The 19,962-nt window shown below is 39.9% G+C and overlaps 1 protein-coding gene across 1 annotated transcript; it reads right to left on the minus strand.

Moving 5' to 3' along the window:
- Positions 1-1,629: 1,629 nt before the first annotated feature.
- Positions 1,630-14,110, minus strand: LOC104074641. The gene is made up of 4 exons (XM_009574823.1): positions 13,893-14,110; positions 11,798-12,042; positions 7,017-7,180; positions 1,630-1,895 (listed from the first exon to the last, which is right to left on the minus strand). Exons 2-4 carry the CDS (start codon positions 11,930-11,932, stop codon positions 1,682-1,684), a joined length of 513 nt encoding a protein of 170 aa, XP_009573118.1. The 5' UTR covers positions 11,933-12,042; positions 13,893-14,110; the 3' UTR covers positions 1,630-1,681.
- Positions 14,111-19,962: the final 5,852 nt, after the last annotated feature.

Below are 19,962 nucleotides of genomic sequence, written 5' to 3' on the forward strand. Positions count from 1 at the left end.
CCTTTTTTTTTTCTTCCCTCTCCCCCCCAGCCATCCAGCCCTTTCTGTACTGCTGCAAGAAATGATATGCTGGTAATATCATTAGAAATGTATTCAGCCCTTGAAACAGAAAAGTAGTTGTTTGCAGTTGCCTTATCCGTCACTTTTTCCATATGGCATTGTAGTCCTGGAATGTAAAATGGGGTCCACTATATATATTCTTTGTCTGACCTTACTTAGCATGTAACAAAGGTAATAGAAACCAATCATCAGTGGCTATGCTTTGACTTACTGTAGAAAGTTTTTAAGTGAAAAAAAAGGTGATTTTGCTTACTGGGGTAAAGCAAATAACTGCTATCTGTATAAAAAGTGGAAATGTCTGAGGCAGGTGGCTGTGGTAGCACATTCACTTGTTCATACCTTTTCCCTCCCCTCTGTTGAAATGCAATGTGGTGCTCTATGCTTTCCAACAAAAATGAAGCTTACTGAGTATCTGCTTTTTCATTCAATTGGCACATTCACCTTTTTATTTTTCCTTTCAGGGTCCAAACTGTCATCACGAAAAAGAGTGGAAAATAATTACAGCTGTGCCAGATGTTTATAGCAGTGACAACTGGGGCTATATATTTATATAAACTGCTGATCTTTCAGAGGTAGCTATAGAGGCTTTAAAAACCTGCAGACCCTAATCTGAAATCACTTGTTCCAGTCGGTTAGAAAACAAAAGAAAACAAACAACTCATACATACTTAAGAGGACTAATTCCCTTTCTATCTTGAATCTGTTCATTTTTACATTGAAGCAGGAGAGTTACTGAACAAAACATTGTGCACACAGGCACTCATAGATGTATAAATCCAACTGATGAACACTTTAACAATTGACCAAGAGCTATTTTATGAGATAGTCCTACGGGACTTAATAATGCTGATGCAAAGCTAGAAAGCAAGGAAGAAAATGTCCCTCACAGAAGGAAGACAATGACCCTCACAGACTACTGACCATGTTACTTCTGTTATTTTCAATTCTCTGAAAGCAATTATGACAAGAAGCCTCATTTGTGGATGGTATCCCCAACACTGGACACTTTGCAAACACAGATGTATCTCCTGCACATCGCAGCTTAAAGTCTGTATATAAGACTCGAGGCTAGTGGCTTACTGGAAAAGAAAGAGGAATTCTTTTGATAGCCAAAGTAGAGCAGACCAACTTCAGACCTCTCCTACTTCCCCCTGCACATTTCCAACTCAGCCCACTCCTCTGGGCAATCCTGGAAGGAAAGGGCCAGGAAGAAGAGCATGGCTATCACATCTGACTCACCAAACTCACAGCCCCTCCTCAGGGCAGCCCCATCCATGTCCTTGCAGGGAGCAAATTCAACTTGTCCATGGAGCTCCCCAGTTTGCTGAGCTGGCTCAGAAATTATCTGGGATGGTACTGACATTTAAACAAGTAGCAAGTCTCTACGACCCAGTCAAGAATCACTAGATGGCGTGGATAATTTTTGACATCAGTGATGTCGCTAAGCCTTTGGATACTAAGCAGATTGTAACCCCTCAAGATATTCAGGCAATGCACATACAACCTTCTCACAAAATTCTCCTGAACATGCTTCTTAGGTTCTCCATTCAAAGAAGCACCCTAAGAATTATTTTCTTGTATATCTGGGTCCTTTTTGGTAATACCCAGAAATACAAAGCATTCATTTGGACCAGTATGTCACGGACTCCTTTTGGAGACACTGTTCACCACTCACCATCTGTCTTTCACCGTTGATTCCTCTCCACTGCTCAGCCCTCTTCATAATGTAACTCAGCTCCTGACTGGAAATCTCTAAGTCCAATGGAACAAAGAATGTGCCTTCCTCACCATGAATGCGTCGAAATACATCCAACAGCCAACCTTCGCTATGTAGCCTAAGGATAGAAATGACACATCTGGTTCTTCTTTGACAGGTCTCTTCAAGCAAAAAAGAAAAAGGTGTCTGACCCTTCTGTAGACTTCTAAAACTTGGTTTTCCCTTCATGACTATATTCCCTACCCATGAGTAAGAAGCTTCTTTCCCACAAGTTCTCCAACATACAACCCTCCCCAATCCTCTAGAGACTTTACAATACCTGAATCAAATCACATAAACTTAAGCAGCAATTTCTTTTAATTGTTTCAAGATATTGGCTTCCCAAAAAGATCCTGATCTTTCTTGCCTTCAGAAAAGTCCAATGTCTGTCCTTAGCATTGGGCTGGGTAACTAGTTCCAGTGCTCACATGGAGTACCTCAGTTAGGCATGAATGGAAGTCCTGCTGTGCCAGGGTTCAATAATGGGCAAACCATATCATATAGAAAGGAACTACTCACCATTTTTTTCAACCCCAAGCCTGAAGTCTATACAATCTAGACTTCTCTTGATGTTAGAAAAGTTCATTTCATTTGTTGGCTTTGTTTTTCTATGACATTTCTGTGCTGTGGTAGGGAATTGAATAAGCACTACACAGTAAAATTCTCTACCACAAGAAAGGCTTGCTGTGTGGTATTTCTTAATGTAGGTGAAACCAAGAAATATTGGAGGCTTTTGGAAAAGCCTAGTGTCACATTTTTAGCCTTAGATGAACTTTAAAACTTCAAAACATTGCTGTTTCATTCAAATGGAACCTCTTCAAGTTCATTTCTTTCTCATTCTACTTTTATTCCAAAACCAGAGATCAGAAAATAAAGATCAGAAAATCTGGAATCTCAATCTTGGATATTGAACTGAGGTCTTTCCTTTTGTACCCTCTTTCAAGCTAATACTGTATTACAATTCAGCCGTTGCTTGGTGCTAATCTCAGCTTTTCCGTCCTTCCCAGAGACTGGCTGTGTAGTCATGAGAAGCGCAGGGATTGCTGTGTGGCACTGCAACTAACAAAAAGCCCAGATTTCTGTACAGGTCCGTCATTTCTTGGCAAGTAGGAAAGAGAGCACAGGCACAACTCCTTTGGCCCTCTGAACTCTCATCCTTCTCATGTACAGCAGCACTAGACACAGTTCTCGTGGCTGATCCTTATTCTTGGGTCTTGTATTGGCATGTATGTGCTAACCAATGTGTGTGCGGGTGGAGGGCAGTGGACTGTTCAAGTAAATCAGAATGAAGTTCACATTTACACTAGCTCTACATCTCACCTTACAGTGCACACAGTAATTGCAGAGAAGCACACTCAATAAGCCGTTTAGTACAATTTTTCCCACAACGGGGATTTAGTCTGGAAGAGAAATAAGGAGATGCACCAACAGATGATTTTTCAACTTGATCTCAGGAGGAGTTTCAGCTCTCTCTTCAAAGGGGAATATGTACCTTAGGGTCAAGTTCTATATCCAAGAGTTTCTGTGATGGAGTAGCTATTCTGATACCGAAATCTGGCAGCTTCGCTCAACATCAGATTAGGGACTTAGATCTCCTGCTTTGCTGCAAAGGCGCTCTCCGTACTTTTTTCCCCACCCTTCTTTTTTGAAACATCCCTTTTTGAAGCTGCAGCCCTAAATTTGCTGTAGTTTCCAAGATGTCATTTTGGGATTCTCTTATCAAAAGAGGAGAGCAGCTGGAAGATAACCTAATCAAGATGTAGGTAGTCCTGGGAATATAAACAAACTGGCAACCAAGAAATAATAGAAAAAGCTCTAAAGTGTGAAATGCAAGAGTAGGATACTAAAGTATCTTAAAACATGGTAGAGAAGAGAAGATTTTTTAGAAATAACTAATACCCTTCATGGACTCATTTTCCAAATTCCACAGCGTCTTCAAAGAAAAGTTTGTCTCTTAATACCTGGATCTACATTAGATGTTCTTTTGACACGATAGATACATTTTTGCAAGCATTGACTCATAAGACTTATCTTGTGCTTAGTTGAAAAACTAGCGATCAAGCTGGTGGGCTTTCTGGCCTACCACTCATCTTGAAACAATAATATTCTATGGTGTTCGTCTTTGAAATTCCAGGTCAGCAATTTAAATGCTAAACAAGAAAAAGACCTTGTCATTTATTTAAGCTCACTTAATGTAACATTCTTATTTCAAATGAAGTAAAATTTAATGCAGTTAAATTACTGTCTATTTGCTGCTATAAACATTTTCTGTATGAAGATTTTAAGCACATGGTTATAAACAATATAATTAACTTTGAATTAATTAAGAATCATGAAGCCTGTCTTCCAGCTTTGTTCCTTTTGCCCAAAAGTACTCAGCCTGCTCCTGTTACCTGCTTTAATTTCTTTTCTTTGGAACAAAAACTAATAAAACTTTTCTTGTATCTTAACATGGCTTCTTATAAATATAACAGTAATAATTTCTATTGCTAATGCAATAAAGAGTGAAACAAAACTCCGGTGTTGTTTTCTAGAGATATGAGACCCAGCGTAATACCTTACAAGTTCATTTATTTATCAGAAAGAACAGAAAACATTGAAATGATTTGCTATCCAGAGTCAGATCAAAAAATCGACTTCTCAAAAATTTACACAAACCAAAAATTGAAGAGTAGAGTGATTTACAACAATTTATTACATCTTCACTTGAGCCCTTCTCATTCTTTTCTGGAAAACAACTGTAAAAAATGTAAAAATAATTTTGCTGTTAACATTGAAAAAATGTAGATTTTTGAAGCTTTTCCCCCAAAAATATTTCAATACCAGGAAATTTAGACTCTTTCCAGCAGACACTTTTAGCTGAGATGGGTCTGCATTTTCTCACAGTGCAGAAAACATTTCACCAACAAATTTCTGACTGTTTCTAATGTCTAGTGGAATTAAAATGAAGGAATTGCAACCAGTGCCACTTCATTTTTCCAAAAAGTAATTAGAATATCTCTCCATGCTAGACGTACTACAGACTCCCAAGACACCCAAGGGGAGCCAGATTTATTGAGGTATGTTGGTTTATAAAGACACAAATAGATGCCTACTGCTGTTTATCCCCTGCCCATGATTTCGTTAGCTTCCTGAGTTCATCAGTGCTGCCGTGAAGCTTTCTAGCTGTGGCAGAAACCGACACTTCCTCTACTTTCTTTGGTGGTCTGGTGGGTTCACTGTTCTTATCCCTTTTTTATACTCTGCTGAACACTTCTGTTAAATGGCAAATTGCTGAGTAATTCTAACCAATGGCACCAGCTTCACCATCCAACAGCCAAAATCTTCCCTGTGGACTGGTGTCTTAGGACACAGAAGACATCCCTCAATATTTACATTGGTTTACCTTATAAGAGAAATATGTGGTGGATGCCTGTGTAAAAAATATATGTTTTCCGAGTTGAGCAACATTACGTCTGAATATCTTTGAGATATAACACCCGAGAAATATTCACACAAAGGGATACTACTGCCTCAGTTATAATACTATTTTCTCTGAAAACAAATGCTGTTGTATCAATATTCAGGAAACAATGTTATGAATTACAAAGATGCTTTCTTTAAAAACATTTTAAAATATTTTAATGCTATCATTAATGGACTGGCAGTGTGCTGCTCAAGAGTCCTAGCCAGGTCCAAGGTTCCCACTGGAATTCCCACTTTCTCTTCCAGCCATACGTACAAGGTGGAGAAAGTTGATCCAATTTCAGAAGCTCATAATACAACTTTACTCTGCACAGACTCCAGTATTCAAAATGTTTCTTTTTGTTATCAAGCAAAGAACTTCAAAGACCTTATGCACTGTAACAGATTTTGTTATCTTCCCTTTGCTTTTGTATTTCGCTATGAATCATTTTTAAAATGTGTCGTACTAAGACAACTTTTTTCCCCTAGTAACATTCTCCCCCCACCCCTTTATTGGAAAACATTATGGGAAAATTGATCCAGAAGGAAAGGAACCTTTGATGATCTTGCACCTGTTCCCCAGACAATGAAGATGTTGGTAATATTCTCATAAAAACCTGCCTTACAAATGTTTTAATTTAAATTAATTTTCCTGAGTAATAAACGACAGCAGCTAAAACTTATGAAGCTATTCAAAACTATTAAGTCAATGATTAAGAAGGCATTAACATCTCAAAAACTAATTAACTAGACTACCAGTACATTGGAGTTGTGTACAGCTTCCAGGAATGCAGGGGCTTTGAAATACTTTGCAGAAATTTAGATTGCCATTTATCTTTTTCTGCCTGCTGCAACGGAGTTTGTGGAAAGGAGACCCAGGGATTCTGTCGGTGGGCGTATGCTGAGCTTTTCTGTTCTTGCACCTGCCTGCATCTTGCCTTTGTGTACAGCTTCTTACTGGTGCTTGCCACCTCTCAATGTTCACTGGGTGAATCGAGGGCCAGTGCAAAATTCATACTGCATTACAGATGAGTCTCTCAGAAAAAAAGAAAATACATTTTTTCATTCAGTATATTAGACAACCTATCTCATTCATTTTCAGTGTCCCACACCTGTCCCTATTGACTGTACAGCTAATGGTGCCTGCCAGAAAGGTGGTAAGAAAGGTAGTTTGTCAAATTTCATGGTGAACTGAATATTGATAATGGGCTAAAGTCGTGGAAAAATTATTTGGATTAAGTCATATCATGCAGTGGGTTAAAGCCTCAGTCACGTGAAGTCAAAAATCCTGTATCATCAAAAGGCTGCAAGACTCTGGGGGCCACTGCAGACTCAGAGAGAGATTTTGCACTTCACATCATATGCAGCTTTCTGAATTTTTCCTATTTCTTACAAAAACCCTGCTTGGAAGACTAAAGACAATGTCTTCCAAAGTACCTAAATAAAAGACACACACATTTTAGAGCTTAAACCCTCAACACACACACCATTGTCTGAAGCCAAAGGAACAGAGGCTCCTAGACTCTATGAAAAATGATGGTATCAGTTGTGTTAGGCTCCCTCTCTGACTCGCTATGCCCACCAAATACCAGTGCATTAAAAGTTAAACAGGAGCTAACCCCTCCTTGATTGCCTGCAATTCTGGGCTCTGGATATTGACACTGATATGTCTTTTCTGATGTCGCCTTATTTTATCTTACAGGAGAAGGGGCTTGAGCCTAAGCTCCTAAGGGAATAATGAGATAAAGAGACATACCTTAAAAAGTACAGGTACAACACTGTCGATGAGATGATAAACAGGACTGTATAAAGCATCGCAGTGATTAAGGCACCAGGAATCCCTGACTCCTCTGCTCTTAGAAAGACCCAGTAGAGCTTTGCAGCATCAGCAATGGGTTTCTCTACACTGTTCCCAAGTCGCTGTCATGGGCGTAAAAATCAACATAAGAAAATGCCAAACCTGGTTAGACTATTTACCTATAGACACAAAAGAACCTGAATTTCTTTATAAGAAGGATTTAACTGTAATTTGTGGGGCACACAGATTGAAACTTAGGAGTCTGCTATGCAGAATTTGAAATTAACCATGAGAGATGAAATAAAATATTTTCTGGCTTATTTTAGTACAATTAAAATCTACCCTATAGAGGTGGCTTATTGAATAAAACCCATGTCACAGTGAAAATACTCAATGTGAGCTTCGTTAGCATATTTCAGAGAAGCAGAAGGGGAAGAAGGCTGAAACTTGCTTTATTTCAATGACCAGAGAGGCATAATATTGAATGATTTATGCTGCTGTTTTTAGGAGTGCTGAGTGAGCAGAAAACACTTGTGCCAGTGCATAATTCCAAACTGACCAGTCTCAGAATGATTTGCCCTTGTCACAAGAAAAATGCTGGTTCCTACCAGACTCAGCAAGTTACATTATTTTGAACATGTGCTCTTTGGAGTGTGTACACACACCAATTCCTGATTTCAGATCGAGTCAGTGTTTGGTGCTACCACTGGAAAACAAAAGTAACCATCATGTTATCTGAAATGCCAAATGGAAGTATCAGGGCATCTGCATGTGTCGCTAGCTGTCACCCAGGATAGGTTTTCCACTAGCCTTGCAAACAACAGCATCACTCAAAGAAGGTAGTGGATTCACAAAGCTTCACTGAGACCCAATGAGGTGAGAAAAATGGAGAAAGCAACAACAAGTAGATCAACAGGGGACACCAGCAGGGTTTTGTTAAGTTTTGCCCAAAGGGGTTGACCTTTTTTCAGTGCAAAAGAGACAAGTTCCCCCTTATGAAGCGGTATTTTAATTTATGTACATGCATTATCAAGTCTGTCTGCAACATTTTAAGTCAGGAAATCAGATATGCCCTTCACCCCCCACTGCTAATGTCCAGTCAGTCCAGTTTGGGAAGCCACAAAGAACAGCCTGTAACATTGAATAACCAACAAGCATCAGCATTATTTTATGATATAACTCTGATTTAATTTCTTTCTTTCCTGAGAAGAAATAGAGACACAATGAGACCAATATCTCTGAAGAGATCTGACTGTACTGTACTCACACTGCTGTGGTGGAATTAAAGATACCTCTTAACTGTACAAAGTAGCAACCGTAAGTTGTATCATTAATAGCTTCTCCAAAGGTACGTGACTATCATATAGCCTACTTAGTTATGCTATTAATAGTTCATGTTCAACTGCTCTGTAAAAAAATAAGCATGTATAACTATTTTCATTCTACTGAAGATGAAACAAATCTTTAGCATACTAAATATTGGTAAGGAATTAATAGTCATAGAACAAAAATAGTAATTTAATTTGGAATAAGGTGGTTTGTGTGTTTTTGCAAAGATTCACAAAGAATTCTGAAGGTTTCGTAGCACTCTATGTTTCATTATACTTCCAGTAAAACAAGGAAATGATTTTCCAAAAATCTATTCTTTTCCTTTTTTTTTCCATATCTAGTTCTTAAGAACTAGCTACTGTATTGACATATTATTGCCCTCTGCTGGATCAATTTAGAAGAATTCAGCTACATATCATGGGTCTTCTACTGCTCAGAGCTAAAATAAATTCCTCTCTTCACTTTTTTCTTTTTAAAGTGACACAATGACAGCCATATCCATATTAAATCACGCTAACACATTTTGCAAGGATGTGAATCTGCACCACCAAAAAATCCAGTATTTATCATTCAGAAAGGGAGTCTGTGACCTTTAGGCTTCAAGAAACCTGCACCTTCCTAAGGAACTTGCCTGGACTAATCCTTAGGAAGAGTCAAAGCTTTCTCCCCATTTTTTGCTACCTTTGCAGTGACATGCATAATAAAGTAAAGACAATTACAAGTCCAATGATGAGCTGTACAAGGACTGAAATTCTTGAGTATATTTCTGTTCTCTCTCCACCCTTTGCAACACTGCCAGGTTTCTGTAATGGAAATTACAAGTCCCAGGAGACATAATGGCATATAAAGACTAGTCACTAATTCAGATCTGTCCGTATTCTTTACAAAAAAGTTAAAATACATTATCTCCTGGTTCTGTTCTATCTCCCTGTTCTATCCTCTCTTCTTGCAAAAAAAAGCTGTCTGCCTCCACCACTTTCTTACCGAAGTGATTGTCTACCAAGGAAAATCCTCTGCATAACAGTCACGTCTTGACATCCCTCCAGAGAGGCAAAAGTCTGAATGGCAAGTAAGAATAAATGTCTCTCTTATCCGAGCAGTTCTTTCTGGCAAGGCAAAAATGGCGTGGGGGAAGTGTATCTTTCTATCCATTTTTTCTAACAAAGAGGTTGTGTCAATCCTTCCGTGGCCCTCAAAGACATGATCCAAGAAAGGTGTCTTAATTTTAAATTGTTTCAATAGTATCTGTCAATAAGTGTCTTAGGTACTTATCACACCACAGAGTGATGGTCATGTGAGCACTTTGCAGTCTCTAATGGTTTTTTTTAGTAATGACACATATCCATGTGGCTAAAGAGGTGTTACTCTCTGCATTTTACAAACTACAGAGAGACCAAGTGACTGGTCCCGTGAAAGCTCTGGCAGAACTGGAACTAGAACTGCATTCTCCAAAATCATAGGAAAGTTTCTTACCCCTGGAACATCCTTCTACAAGATGATAGTAAATTAAGCCTGGAATCACACAATTGACAGAGTATCTTGAACTATAAGTTTAAACCCCCCAAACATGCAGCTGGCTCTCTAGTCTTCCCTTAATAATAAAAAAAATTAGTAAACAGAGAAACCTTTGTCTCCAGGGCTATCTGTCATCTTTCATAAGTATTAAGGCCATTTAGGATACTAAAATACATTCTAGCACTTAAAATAACTTATATTACCGCAACACAACATTTTAAAAATGCTTGATCTAAAATAGATTGGCAAGTAAATCTGAAATAGCTGCTGAAAGAATGCCAGGAGAAAAAAAAATTACAAATGCAATAACGAAAACACATGTAAGAGATATAGTTTCATTTTGGAAAGGATACACACAGTATATTGTGTAATATTTGAACAAATGAGTTTCTACCAAAGATAATCTTGGTGGGTAAAATTGCCAAATATTCAGTATGAAGTACAGAGAGAGGTGTGCTTTTTTAATGCTGTAATGAAAAACTTAGTTACTTTATTGATATCTCACGTTTCCCTCTGACCAAGCAAAGAAGCCCTATTTGAAACTGATAACAAATCCAGTCTGACTAGAACTGAACACAATTCCACTGAAGTCAATGGCAATGATTTTCTCAATGCAAGTGTGGGAAAGACAAGGCAGACCTCAGCCTTTCCTCCAGTTTTTATGAATACACCAGTACTGGGGAGGAGAAGCCTTTTAAATATTTAAACATTTCTAGCCTGGATATTGGGGAAATACCCCTTTTTCTCCTATGAAAAAAATTCATCATCAGAATAATTACAATTAAAATTCAATTCTGTGCATGGTTTACACCACGAAATTTTAAAAAAAAAAAAAGGCAAAAAAAAAGAGCAGGCTGTCCAAGTGAAAATTAATGTGTGTTGCCACATGCTTAAAATATTGCAATTACCTCCCAAGCGAGCTCCAATTAAATTTCTTGAACAGCTGAATTTTTTAATTTTCAAAACCGCTGCAATGGGAAACAACGTGTAAACAGTGGAAAATCACATTTTTAACAGGACTTCTTAGCAGCAGAGCACAGGTTAGTGGATGAGGAACCAAGAGACCTGAGAAAACCTGATCCACAACAAGGACTGTGGATTACTGCTTGATCTGGAGCAAGCAACAGAAACAAAGATATCTTTGAAAGGCAGACAAGGGCAGAACAGCAGCAATACCACGCCCCCAGAAAAGCTCGCAGTGCCCTGCGCCCATCAAAAGGACCCCGTGTCACCTACACAGTGACAGCCAAATCTGAAACACATGTTCTGGGAGACTGGGCATCACCCTGGATGTGATAAAAGCCCCCGGCCACCAAAGTACAGGTGGGCTACACAGCACGTACGTAGGCACAGACGGAGTTGGGAGCTTTGCTCTCATGATTTTACCTGTGGTGAAACTGTTTCCTTAAAGATGTCTGTCTTTCAATCTCACAAGTCTTTTTAGGTGTGCCAGCAAGTTATATTAACGACATTGCATGTCAGAGAAGTGCACAATAACCTCTCCTTTTGGTTTTGCTATTTTTCCAGTTTATCTGTTTCAGCACTTAGAAAAATCTGGAGCACTAATAATCAGGACTGCTCATTAACCCGTCTCCATTAACATCCAAAATTGCAGTAATCCGTTTCAAAGCAGATGCAATCATTCCACTGGTGGATTTACTTTCTTATCTCCATATATGGCTTGTACAGTGCTCTTTATTTTATGCAGAAACACAGTGACTCCATTAGATGGGAATTTTGTTAATAAAAAGGTAATGTATAACATTATTATTTAATTTCTTTTTAACTTTCATGTTCCATTGCCAGGGGTGGAATTTCATATCTTTCAGTGATTCACTGAATAAAACAAACTTCTACGTCAAGGTCTCATGTCCAAGTTATTTTAAGTGACTTACCCCCAGGACTGAATCCACTATGAACACTGCCAAGGGGTCTAGCACTGTCCAGAGTCCCAGAGCTATGATAAACTTTGACAAGAAGGAAGGGAATGAGTCAAACAGCTGCTGACAGCCCCATCTGATCAGGACCATAAGAAGCAGCCCTGGTTAGGGGTCCCACCACAACCATGACCAACTCTTCACTGGTCTGCAGCAAGGAGTTCTGGTAGCACAGTTCGACAGTGTGAGGGAAAAGCTGGAATCTGTAAAGAAGCAAAAGGAGAGAGTTTGTCTGTGCTCTTGGGCAAACCATTAAAAAAACATAGAATAATGCATACAGCACATTGCATTGTAAAATTGCATCCCTATCTTGGTCACAATCCTCTGACCAAAAACTGTATGAAGCCACTCAAAAAAATAGATTTTTTGTCTCCTCCTCCTGCCTCCTCATCCTTTGATCCCCTCTGACTCTCAGTTCAGTGGATGCACACCCAGGCCCTTGGGACCATGCAGGCAGGGCTATGGGAAGACGTTAGCTCCCAGAAGCACCAATGTGAGCACAGGCCCCAGGAGCTCACCCCTCCCAGCATACTGCAGCACTTCTGGACACTGCACAAAGCGGAAAATGTATCAAGGAAGACATAGCTTTTAGCATTCCTAAAGTGACTGAAAACGTCCCTCTTGCCACCATGGCATGGTGGGATTTGAAAAGCTCTCATGATAAGCAAATTTGCTGGCACTGTAGGAGCCAGGAACTGCACGGTATTGTGAGCTACATACAGATGCTGAAATTTAAGGCAAAAATTTCAGGCGAATCAAAGTGGCTTAAATTTTGCTCCTGAGTAAAGGTGAAGTGGTTTGATTCTCACTTTGGTTCTGACTCGTGAGTGCTACCACTGTATTTGGCAGGACTAGAGAGCGCTCAACTCGGTTTCTTCTGCGGGGCACACAGCTACAGATTTGGATGCTGATGCAGGGCATCTTGGCTTGAGAACATTATCCTTTATCTAGCTGACTGCCTGGGACAGCTGTGATTAGTGGCTTTGAACATGACCACCTCTCCCTCACACGTTGCTTCCTTCTGTTGTGTTCCTTTGCTTTCACAGACTCTTGATGCTTGGCCTCCCAAAAGTTTTAATGCCAGCTGGCTGAGCCCACTTGGTCTGTGCAAGGCCAGAAGTGAGAGATGGCTGGCTTTGCATTAAGATCTAGAAGACCACCTTAACAATATCCAGCGCTGTCCAGAGTCTGCGCAGACACCCTGTTCAAATTTTAGCCAATAATCCCAGTATCACAGCAGACACAGGTCAGAGTTGCATGTTACTGGCTCCTACTGGCTGATTCAGGTTTGCATGATGCTTTAAAATGAAGAAAAGAAGGAAAAAAAAAGGTTTTATTGGAGAAATCTTCCTTTCCCTAAGCATGACTGATCTTTGTAAACCCATTCTCTACCCCACAGCAACGTATGGAGAACCAGGTATATATCACCTTGTGGATTTGTTCTCCATCTTTTTTTTTTCATGTCAACTAATGACAAGTAATGATTTTCCTGGAATTCTCTAGAGAGCTCTGATTCCTGAGCTAAAGTCAATATATCATTTAGTTAAAATATATCAACCCATTGTAGTCCTCACAGTAAAACTGATATATCAAAGTTAAATTCTTCGAAGTATTTTACTCATAGATCTCTTTGGTAACATCAAATATGATTTAAATGCTTCTTCAGTTTTGTGCACTTCTTAGGCGTTTTGAAATACTTGATCCTAAATGATAAATGATTCTTTTGGAAGATACATAACCTGCTGGGTATCTCAGAAGGAGAGAGGTGGGCATGACACAAGATGCACAAATGGACACATCCTGTTCTGGGTTGAAAATTTACGTTATTAACACCTTCACTTTCTGTTAGGGTCACGTTTACATATCAGATCACCTGGAGTCTGGATGTGGTCCTTGTTCTCCTAGTCTCTGCAGAGGCTCCTATCAGGGCTTGCATGCGGAGCCCTTAGCACGAGTCTTAGTCGTCAGTTCTCTTCATAGTGTGAAGGAACCGCTTTTGAATCAAGCTATTTATAGAAATATTCTGACAGAGAAAGAAGGCATCGGGACTTACTTTGTAACAGGAACAGAGATGGTCTGAAGGAAGAGCCATTGGGTCAAATAATGCAGGTAAAGTCTCACGAACCAAAGCAAAACTGCCAGCAGCACGAGCAGCCAGAAGTCCCAGGAGCGCCAGCGTGCGGCTCCCAGCTCTGAGAAGGCTGCGTATACTACGAAATGGAAACGCTCGACAACCCGCCTGGACAGTTTCACTTCAGCAGCAGAACGGCAGCTGGAAATAAATGGAAATAAAACAAAGAGTCATTTGGAAAAACACACAAGAAATAACAGTCCCTAACACACTACTGTAGAGTCCTGCTATACAGATAAATGTGGCACACACTCTGATCACAACTTTTGATTCACCGATGCATTTGACAGGAGAAAAAGGAACAGTTTTTTCCATTGCAGTCTAGATGATAGATTGCTTCCTCCCAGAAATCACGCTGGTATTTTTATAAAGAAAACAACAAATCACATTTAAAACAAAGTTTTTAAAAGTCTTTTGCTTTCATTTTGATTTTAATTTTCTCAAAAATTGCTCTCTGAGGAACAATTTATCACTTATTTTCCATCTGAGAAAACGGTAAAAGAACTTGTCATATTTGTACTGAAAAAGTATTCATTTTATTGAAAAACACGAACAGCTTTTTGGCATTTGGGTAAGAGAACTTCAGTCAAATATTTCAGTACACAATGTGGGCTAAAACTTCTCTTTAAACTAGTTTCAAGTGAAAGAGAAAATAGAAAGGAACTTGCACTGTACAGTATTCTGCTACTGAGTGTGGTGTGATTTGCCCTTTAAGCTAATTACTATACTGCTTCAAAGGAGGGGGAAAAAAAGAAAAAAAAAGAAATGAGATGCAGAGATGCAGCCTTGGCATTATGTTTCCAAGAAACTGGAGTCTCTCAGCTGATTCAAAGCTGAAAAGACAGTAACTTCTTTGACCTTTTGAAACTTCTAACTGCTATGCGTATTTCCATTGATTTAAATGACTAAGCAGCTGAGATGCACAACTCTAGGACTAAATATGATGTCATCACGCTCAAACTGTTTTTTATATTGATTAAGTCTCCTGAAAGTTCAGAAATATAAATATCTTTTTGTGGAAGAAAACATGCTGGATTTTTAAAGTGTAGCATATGACTGGAGAAGAAGCAACAGCAATATTTGCACTGTTTTTCATACTCTTTTAAAACACTTTCCTGCCTACACATATGAGTTTCTTAATTAGCTGTGTACATTTCTTTCTCCAGCAGTCACAAAGAGAACTGCAAATAGCAGTGGAGAAACTGAAAAGGATTCTGCATTTGATCTAGGTTTGAATGAGCAGGAGAAATAAAAATCCCAAACTTGCCAGCCATAGGTCTGGATTTTGGGACCAGCCTTGGCATCACGTTACTCCTGACCCTCAGTGTTGAGCAGGATGCATGTGTAGGAGAAGGCATGCTGTCAGCCAGCCCCTTTTCTCATGAGAAGGCTCAAGCTTTAGTTACCTGGTTGGTTGAAGAACAGGAGGAGAAGCTGTCAGGGACACACCACAAAAAATAGTTTTTGGGTCACTAAGAAGGCCTCCAGTACAAATCACCAAAACTTCTCACAGAAGTATCTGTTGGGCTGAGACAGGTGGTCCTTGCAGTGACTATAGGTTGATCTGTCAGGGTTTTGAAGGGCTTTTTGAGACACTGCAGTCTACTTTGCTTATATCCTAATCAGTCACAAAGTCCTACTTTACAGACTTAGGGCCACAGCATGAATCACCTTCCTCATATTGTAATTATTTACCCACAGTGGCCTACAGGAACATCACAACACATTTCATTAACATTATGAAACCATAGTCTAGGCTTGTGTGAGAAAGAGACAAAGAAAAATGTAAAATAAGAAATATAATTGACTGTGGTATTATACTACAAAACCCATGGCATTCTGGATGTTCTGAACTCTGAAGCTGGATTGTACTACATTTCCTTTTATATAAAGAAATTTTTGTCATCTTTAATAATTTCCATCAAAGTCTACTCTTAAGTATTCACTCCTTGAAGAGAGTTAATAGGGCAGGATTAGCCACACAGTTATTTTAGTTAGACCAAATGGTTTGTTGTTTGTGCAAAAAAAGGGAAAAGATAAAAAAAAAAAAAGAAAAAAGAATACTATCTTAGCCCATAATACTCTTCTCATCCTTCATCAAACAAGCAGAATTACATAGATGTCCCGCCCAGCCTCACCCATGTCAGAAATCCACATCCTATAGGGATCACTGCCAATCTTCGCGTCTGTGCTGAGAGCACGAGTAACCATGTATTTTCCACAAAAATCTGGATTGAGATCACTTCCTCGTTTCATGTAAGAGTCATTTACTACTAGATTATTTGGGCTCAGTTTACTAAATGAATCTACCTCCGAAGAAGCAACACCAGAGTGAAATGTTCAATATACCACCTGCAAAATGTTTCAAGACATAAATCCTTCCTCCAACCCAACACACAGATTGAGAAGGAGGGTGTGCGGCTCAGAGTGCTGAAAATACGGAGTCCTCTTTCATGCACAGCTGTCCTAGAGCACCAGAAACACTGGGAAACGTTAGTGACCAAAACGCTGGGTTGGGAAGGTGAGGTAAGTTCCTCCTCACAGAGGCAGGATTCTGGTGATGCAATCAGCACTTTCACAGGAGTTTCGTGAATACACTTACTCCAGCTCTGTAACTCATTGTGTGGAAACTGCTTGCGTAAGCAGCGTGAGCACGCAATACAAAGTGGGGCTGTCGAACTTCCCTAGGACTTAGGCAGCTATAAAAATATTCAACCTGTGCCTTCATTGCTCCCCAGTCTACTTCCGCTTTCAAGAAGTCAAAATAGAGCTAATGCCTCCACCTGTGAGCTATCAGGAAAGTTGCACTTTTTTAGGACATGAAGATGAAAAAGAGCAGAACGGACGTCTGTGCGTTGTCATCCCTGCTGAGATGCTGGCTCTCAGCCACGGGTATCCACCTACTCAACTTCCCAAGTAAAGTAAGAAATTCAGAGCGCATTCGCTGTTGTCGAACCCTAGACGCCTTCCAATAGCAATGACCCCACTTAAACCAGCAGGGCAACATCCGTGATCTCTTTACTTTGGTGCATCTTTCCCCTGAAAAAGCAATAGCAGCCCAGAAACTCCACAGAAAGCCGAGCTTGCTGGAAGCCAAAGAAATCAAGAAAAATATATCTATTAGGTAAAACCAAAGAACATTCATTTTGATTTTCGAAGAACTATTTTTTCTTTAAAAGACTCCATGGTTTTCATCACACACCTTGACCGTCGTTTCCGGCTTTTAAATGGAAATTAAAGTCCTCCTTACTGTTTAACTTGTCAGACAGTCCAGATTCTGAGTGTCACTTCTGTGCTAGCTTGTACTTCCTTGTGACTGTGTAACACCTTGACATGAACATCATCAGCCAGTGGTAGAAACTCGTGGAAAATATACCATATCCAGTGACTCAGTGAAGGTCCCAACCCACAACTGGAATCTCTTCATTTACTTTAAAACATATTCAGTGGGCCCCAACTTACTACTTGTAAGTTACAGCAAACTATTCCTTAGTACTCATTAATCATGGTATAAGGCTGTTTGTTGGTTGTCACTTCAAAACGCTGGGCTTAAATGATATCTCTTATTGACTTTTTTGAAGGATGAAGAACGGAGGAGGCAGAAACACGAAATGAAATGCACTGAACAAGTGGAAACAGCCCCTTTAAATATTTTTAGCTGGTGTTACTAGTGAAAGCTCGTGGGTGGAGTGACAGTGCTGGCAGATACAGTTTTCAGAAGAGATTTATATAAAGTTGCTCTAGGGCAGAAAGCATGAGTATTACCTTTCAAAAACAAATCAACCCCTCCACCCACAAAAAACCCAAATCTCAACCCTTGGGTGAAAACTATATAAAGCTCCAAATGAGAAGCCACTTGAGCAATGGATTTATCCATGATTCCTTGGATTACTGGTAAGTAATTTGGCTGAATGTTTCTGTTCTAGGGCATTAGTTTTGCATTTTTCTTTGCAAAATGCTGCAGTAACAAATAGCAGAGACCGAATTACCATAAAAGCAGGTCAATTATTTCAATGGAAATTGTTCAGAAGGAAAGAAACGATGCACAGATTCTCTTAAGCTACACTTGATGATGATGACAGAAAAGTAATGGCTGATAGAAGGCAGTGTGTACTGTTGGGTGACAGCTTTGCTGCTGACAAACTACGGCGAACATTTGTATAATGCACTCCAAGACTGGCACTTACAGCTGATGGTGGGGGTAGATCCTCAGCCGATGCAATCCTCCTTGTTCCAGAGCTGCACTGGTGTATACCAGCTGAGGTATTCAGGATCTAGTCCTGAACGTGTCTATTATTTACATCGCATAAAATAAGGCAAAATAAATGTTTTATGTTACCCATACAACCAGAGAACATTTAAAGAGCAAATGCAGACATGAATGACTTTATGCAAATTACTTTCAGGGAATCACAGTCCTCACAGCCCAAGAATCTGTGCAATGTATTTACTCAGTTTACAAATAAAAAAGACCCTTCCCCATCATCACCATAAATGGTAGGTATTTAAACTTAGCCATAAAGTCCTTTATGGCTTATCAACAGTAATGAAGATGAAGGAAATGCTGCCCAGTGTTACTACAATGAAATACTATCATTTTCAGGGGAAAAGCACGCCTTTATCTGAAGGTACAGCTGAAAATAATGCACTAATACATGTAGCCCTTAAAATGGAAACCAGTTAACAGCACCACTGATGAAGCATGAGGCAGAATGGAATCTGGTTCACTCCACTGTGCACAACATAAACATATATATGAAACATATAATTTTATTATCATTAGAAGGATTTTGTTATTATTCCTTCTGCATAATATTTTTCCTTTATGGATCTCATATTGCATTACAAAGAGATTGTCTTTATCCCAGGCTGTATGGTGATGATACAAATGACTTTGCCCAATAAGCCAACGGCAGAGCTGTGAACTGAGCTCTGCTGAGTTACAGTCCATTATTCTATCCACTGGATTCCTAATAAAATATTACTTTTTTGTTTATTTGTATGCAAAGTGAATATAACCAGGGAGAACATTTGCTAAGGATGAAGACACTGCTTTTTCTCATCTCTTTCTAGGACACACCTATGCTTCTTATTCTTCAGTTTGCAAGCACCAAGAAAGCGGGTACCACAAACGGTTACCGGGGCTATCTGCTGTAAAAGAGGTGGCAAAAGACCTGAGGGGACATTAGGTAATTCCTTAACATACAAATGCTCATAGGAGAATTCGTTCTACAGCTTGCTGAAAAATCAAAAATCATAGTACAGAAGAAATGCTGGAAATCATGACAGGTTTATTTTTCAGGTGCACCTGTGGTGGAAAAAAGAAACTGCCAGGAGCATGCAAAATCCGAAAACTCTGAAGGAAGGCTTTAGGAATTAAACATCCTTGCAAAGCAGGAAAAACAGTCAGCCAATAACAGCAATAATTGTTTTGGGTTGCTGCAAAGAACATGACACAGGTATGTGAGTGCACCTGGCAACACCCACGCTGCCCCACCAAGCTGGGGAGGAGGAGGGCGATGGCGGCCGAGTTCCTTCCAAGGTCCAGCCTGTGCCAGCTCACGAGGAGATGGCCAGCAGGCAGCAAGCTCTGGATCGGCAACAGCCCAGGTGTGTTTGCATCACGTGCGTAGCAAGGAGCCAGAACAAACACATCAGCTGAACTTTTCCCACAACCCACTCACGCCAAGAAGCTCACGGGGATATACGCTGGCACAGCTGTTGCCTCGGAGGGACCACTATGTTCTTCCATACTGGGGGATGGACACTGTAGGTCAGTGGGCCAAGACGTGTTCGTTAAAGAGGAAGGGAAGGAAGTGCTGACAGCTTGATATTCCTCTGGATACATCTGTGCTAGCTAGCCCCAAAATGGTGGACACTCAGCTCTCGCTGTAAAAGAGTTTATGGCGATAGAAAATTGGCAAACAGCAGCAGATTCCTGTCCTCATCAGTCCCTTTACCCAACGGTGCAAGGCTGGTAGGGGAGCCCGTC

Source organism: Fulmarus glacialis, unplaced genomic scaffold (assembly GCF_000690835.1).
Source record: "Fulmarus glacialis isolate BGI_N327 unplaced genomic scaffold, ASM69083v1 scaffold25433, whole genome shotgun sequence".
Taxonomy (NCBI): Eukaryota; Metazoa; Chordata; class Aves; order Procellariiformes; family Procellariidae; genus Fulmarus; species Fulmarus glacialis.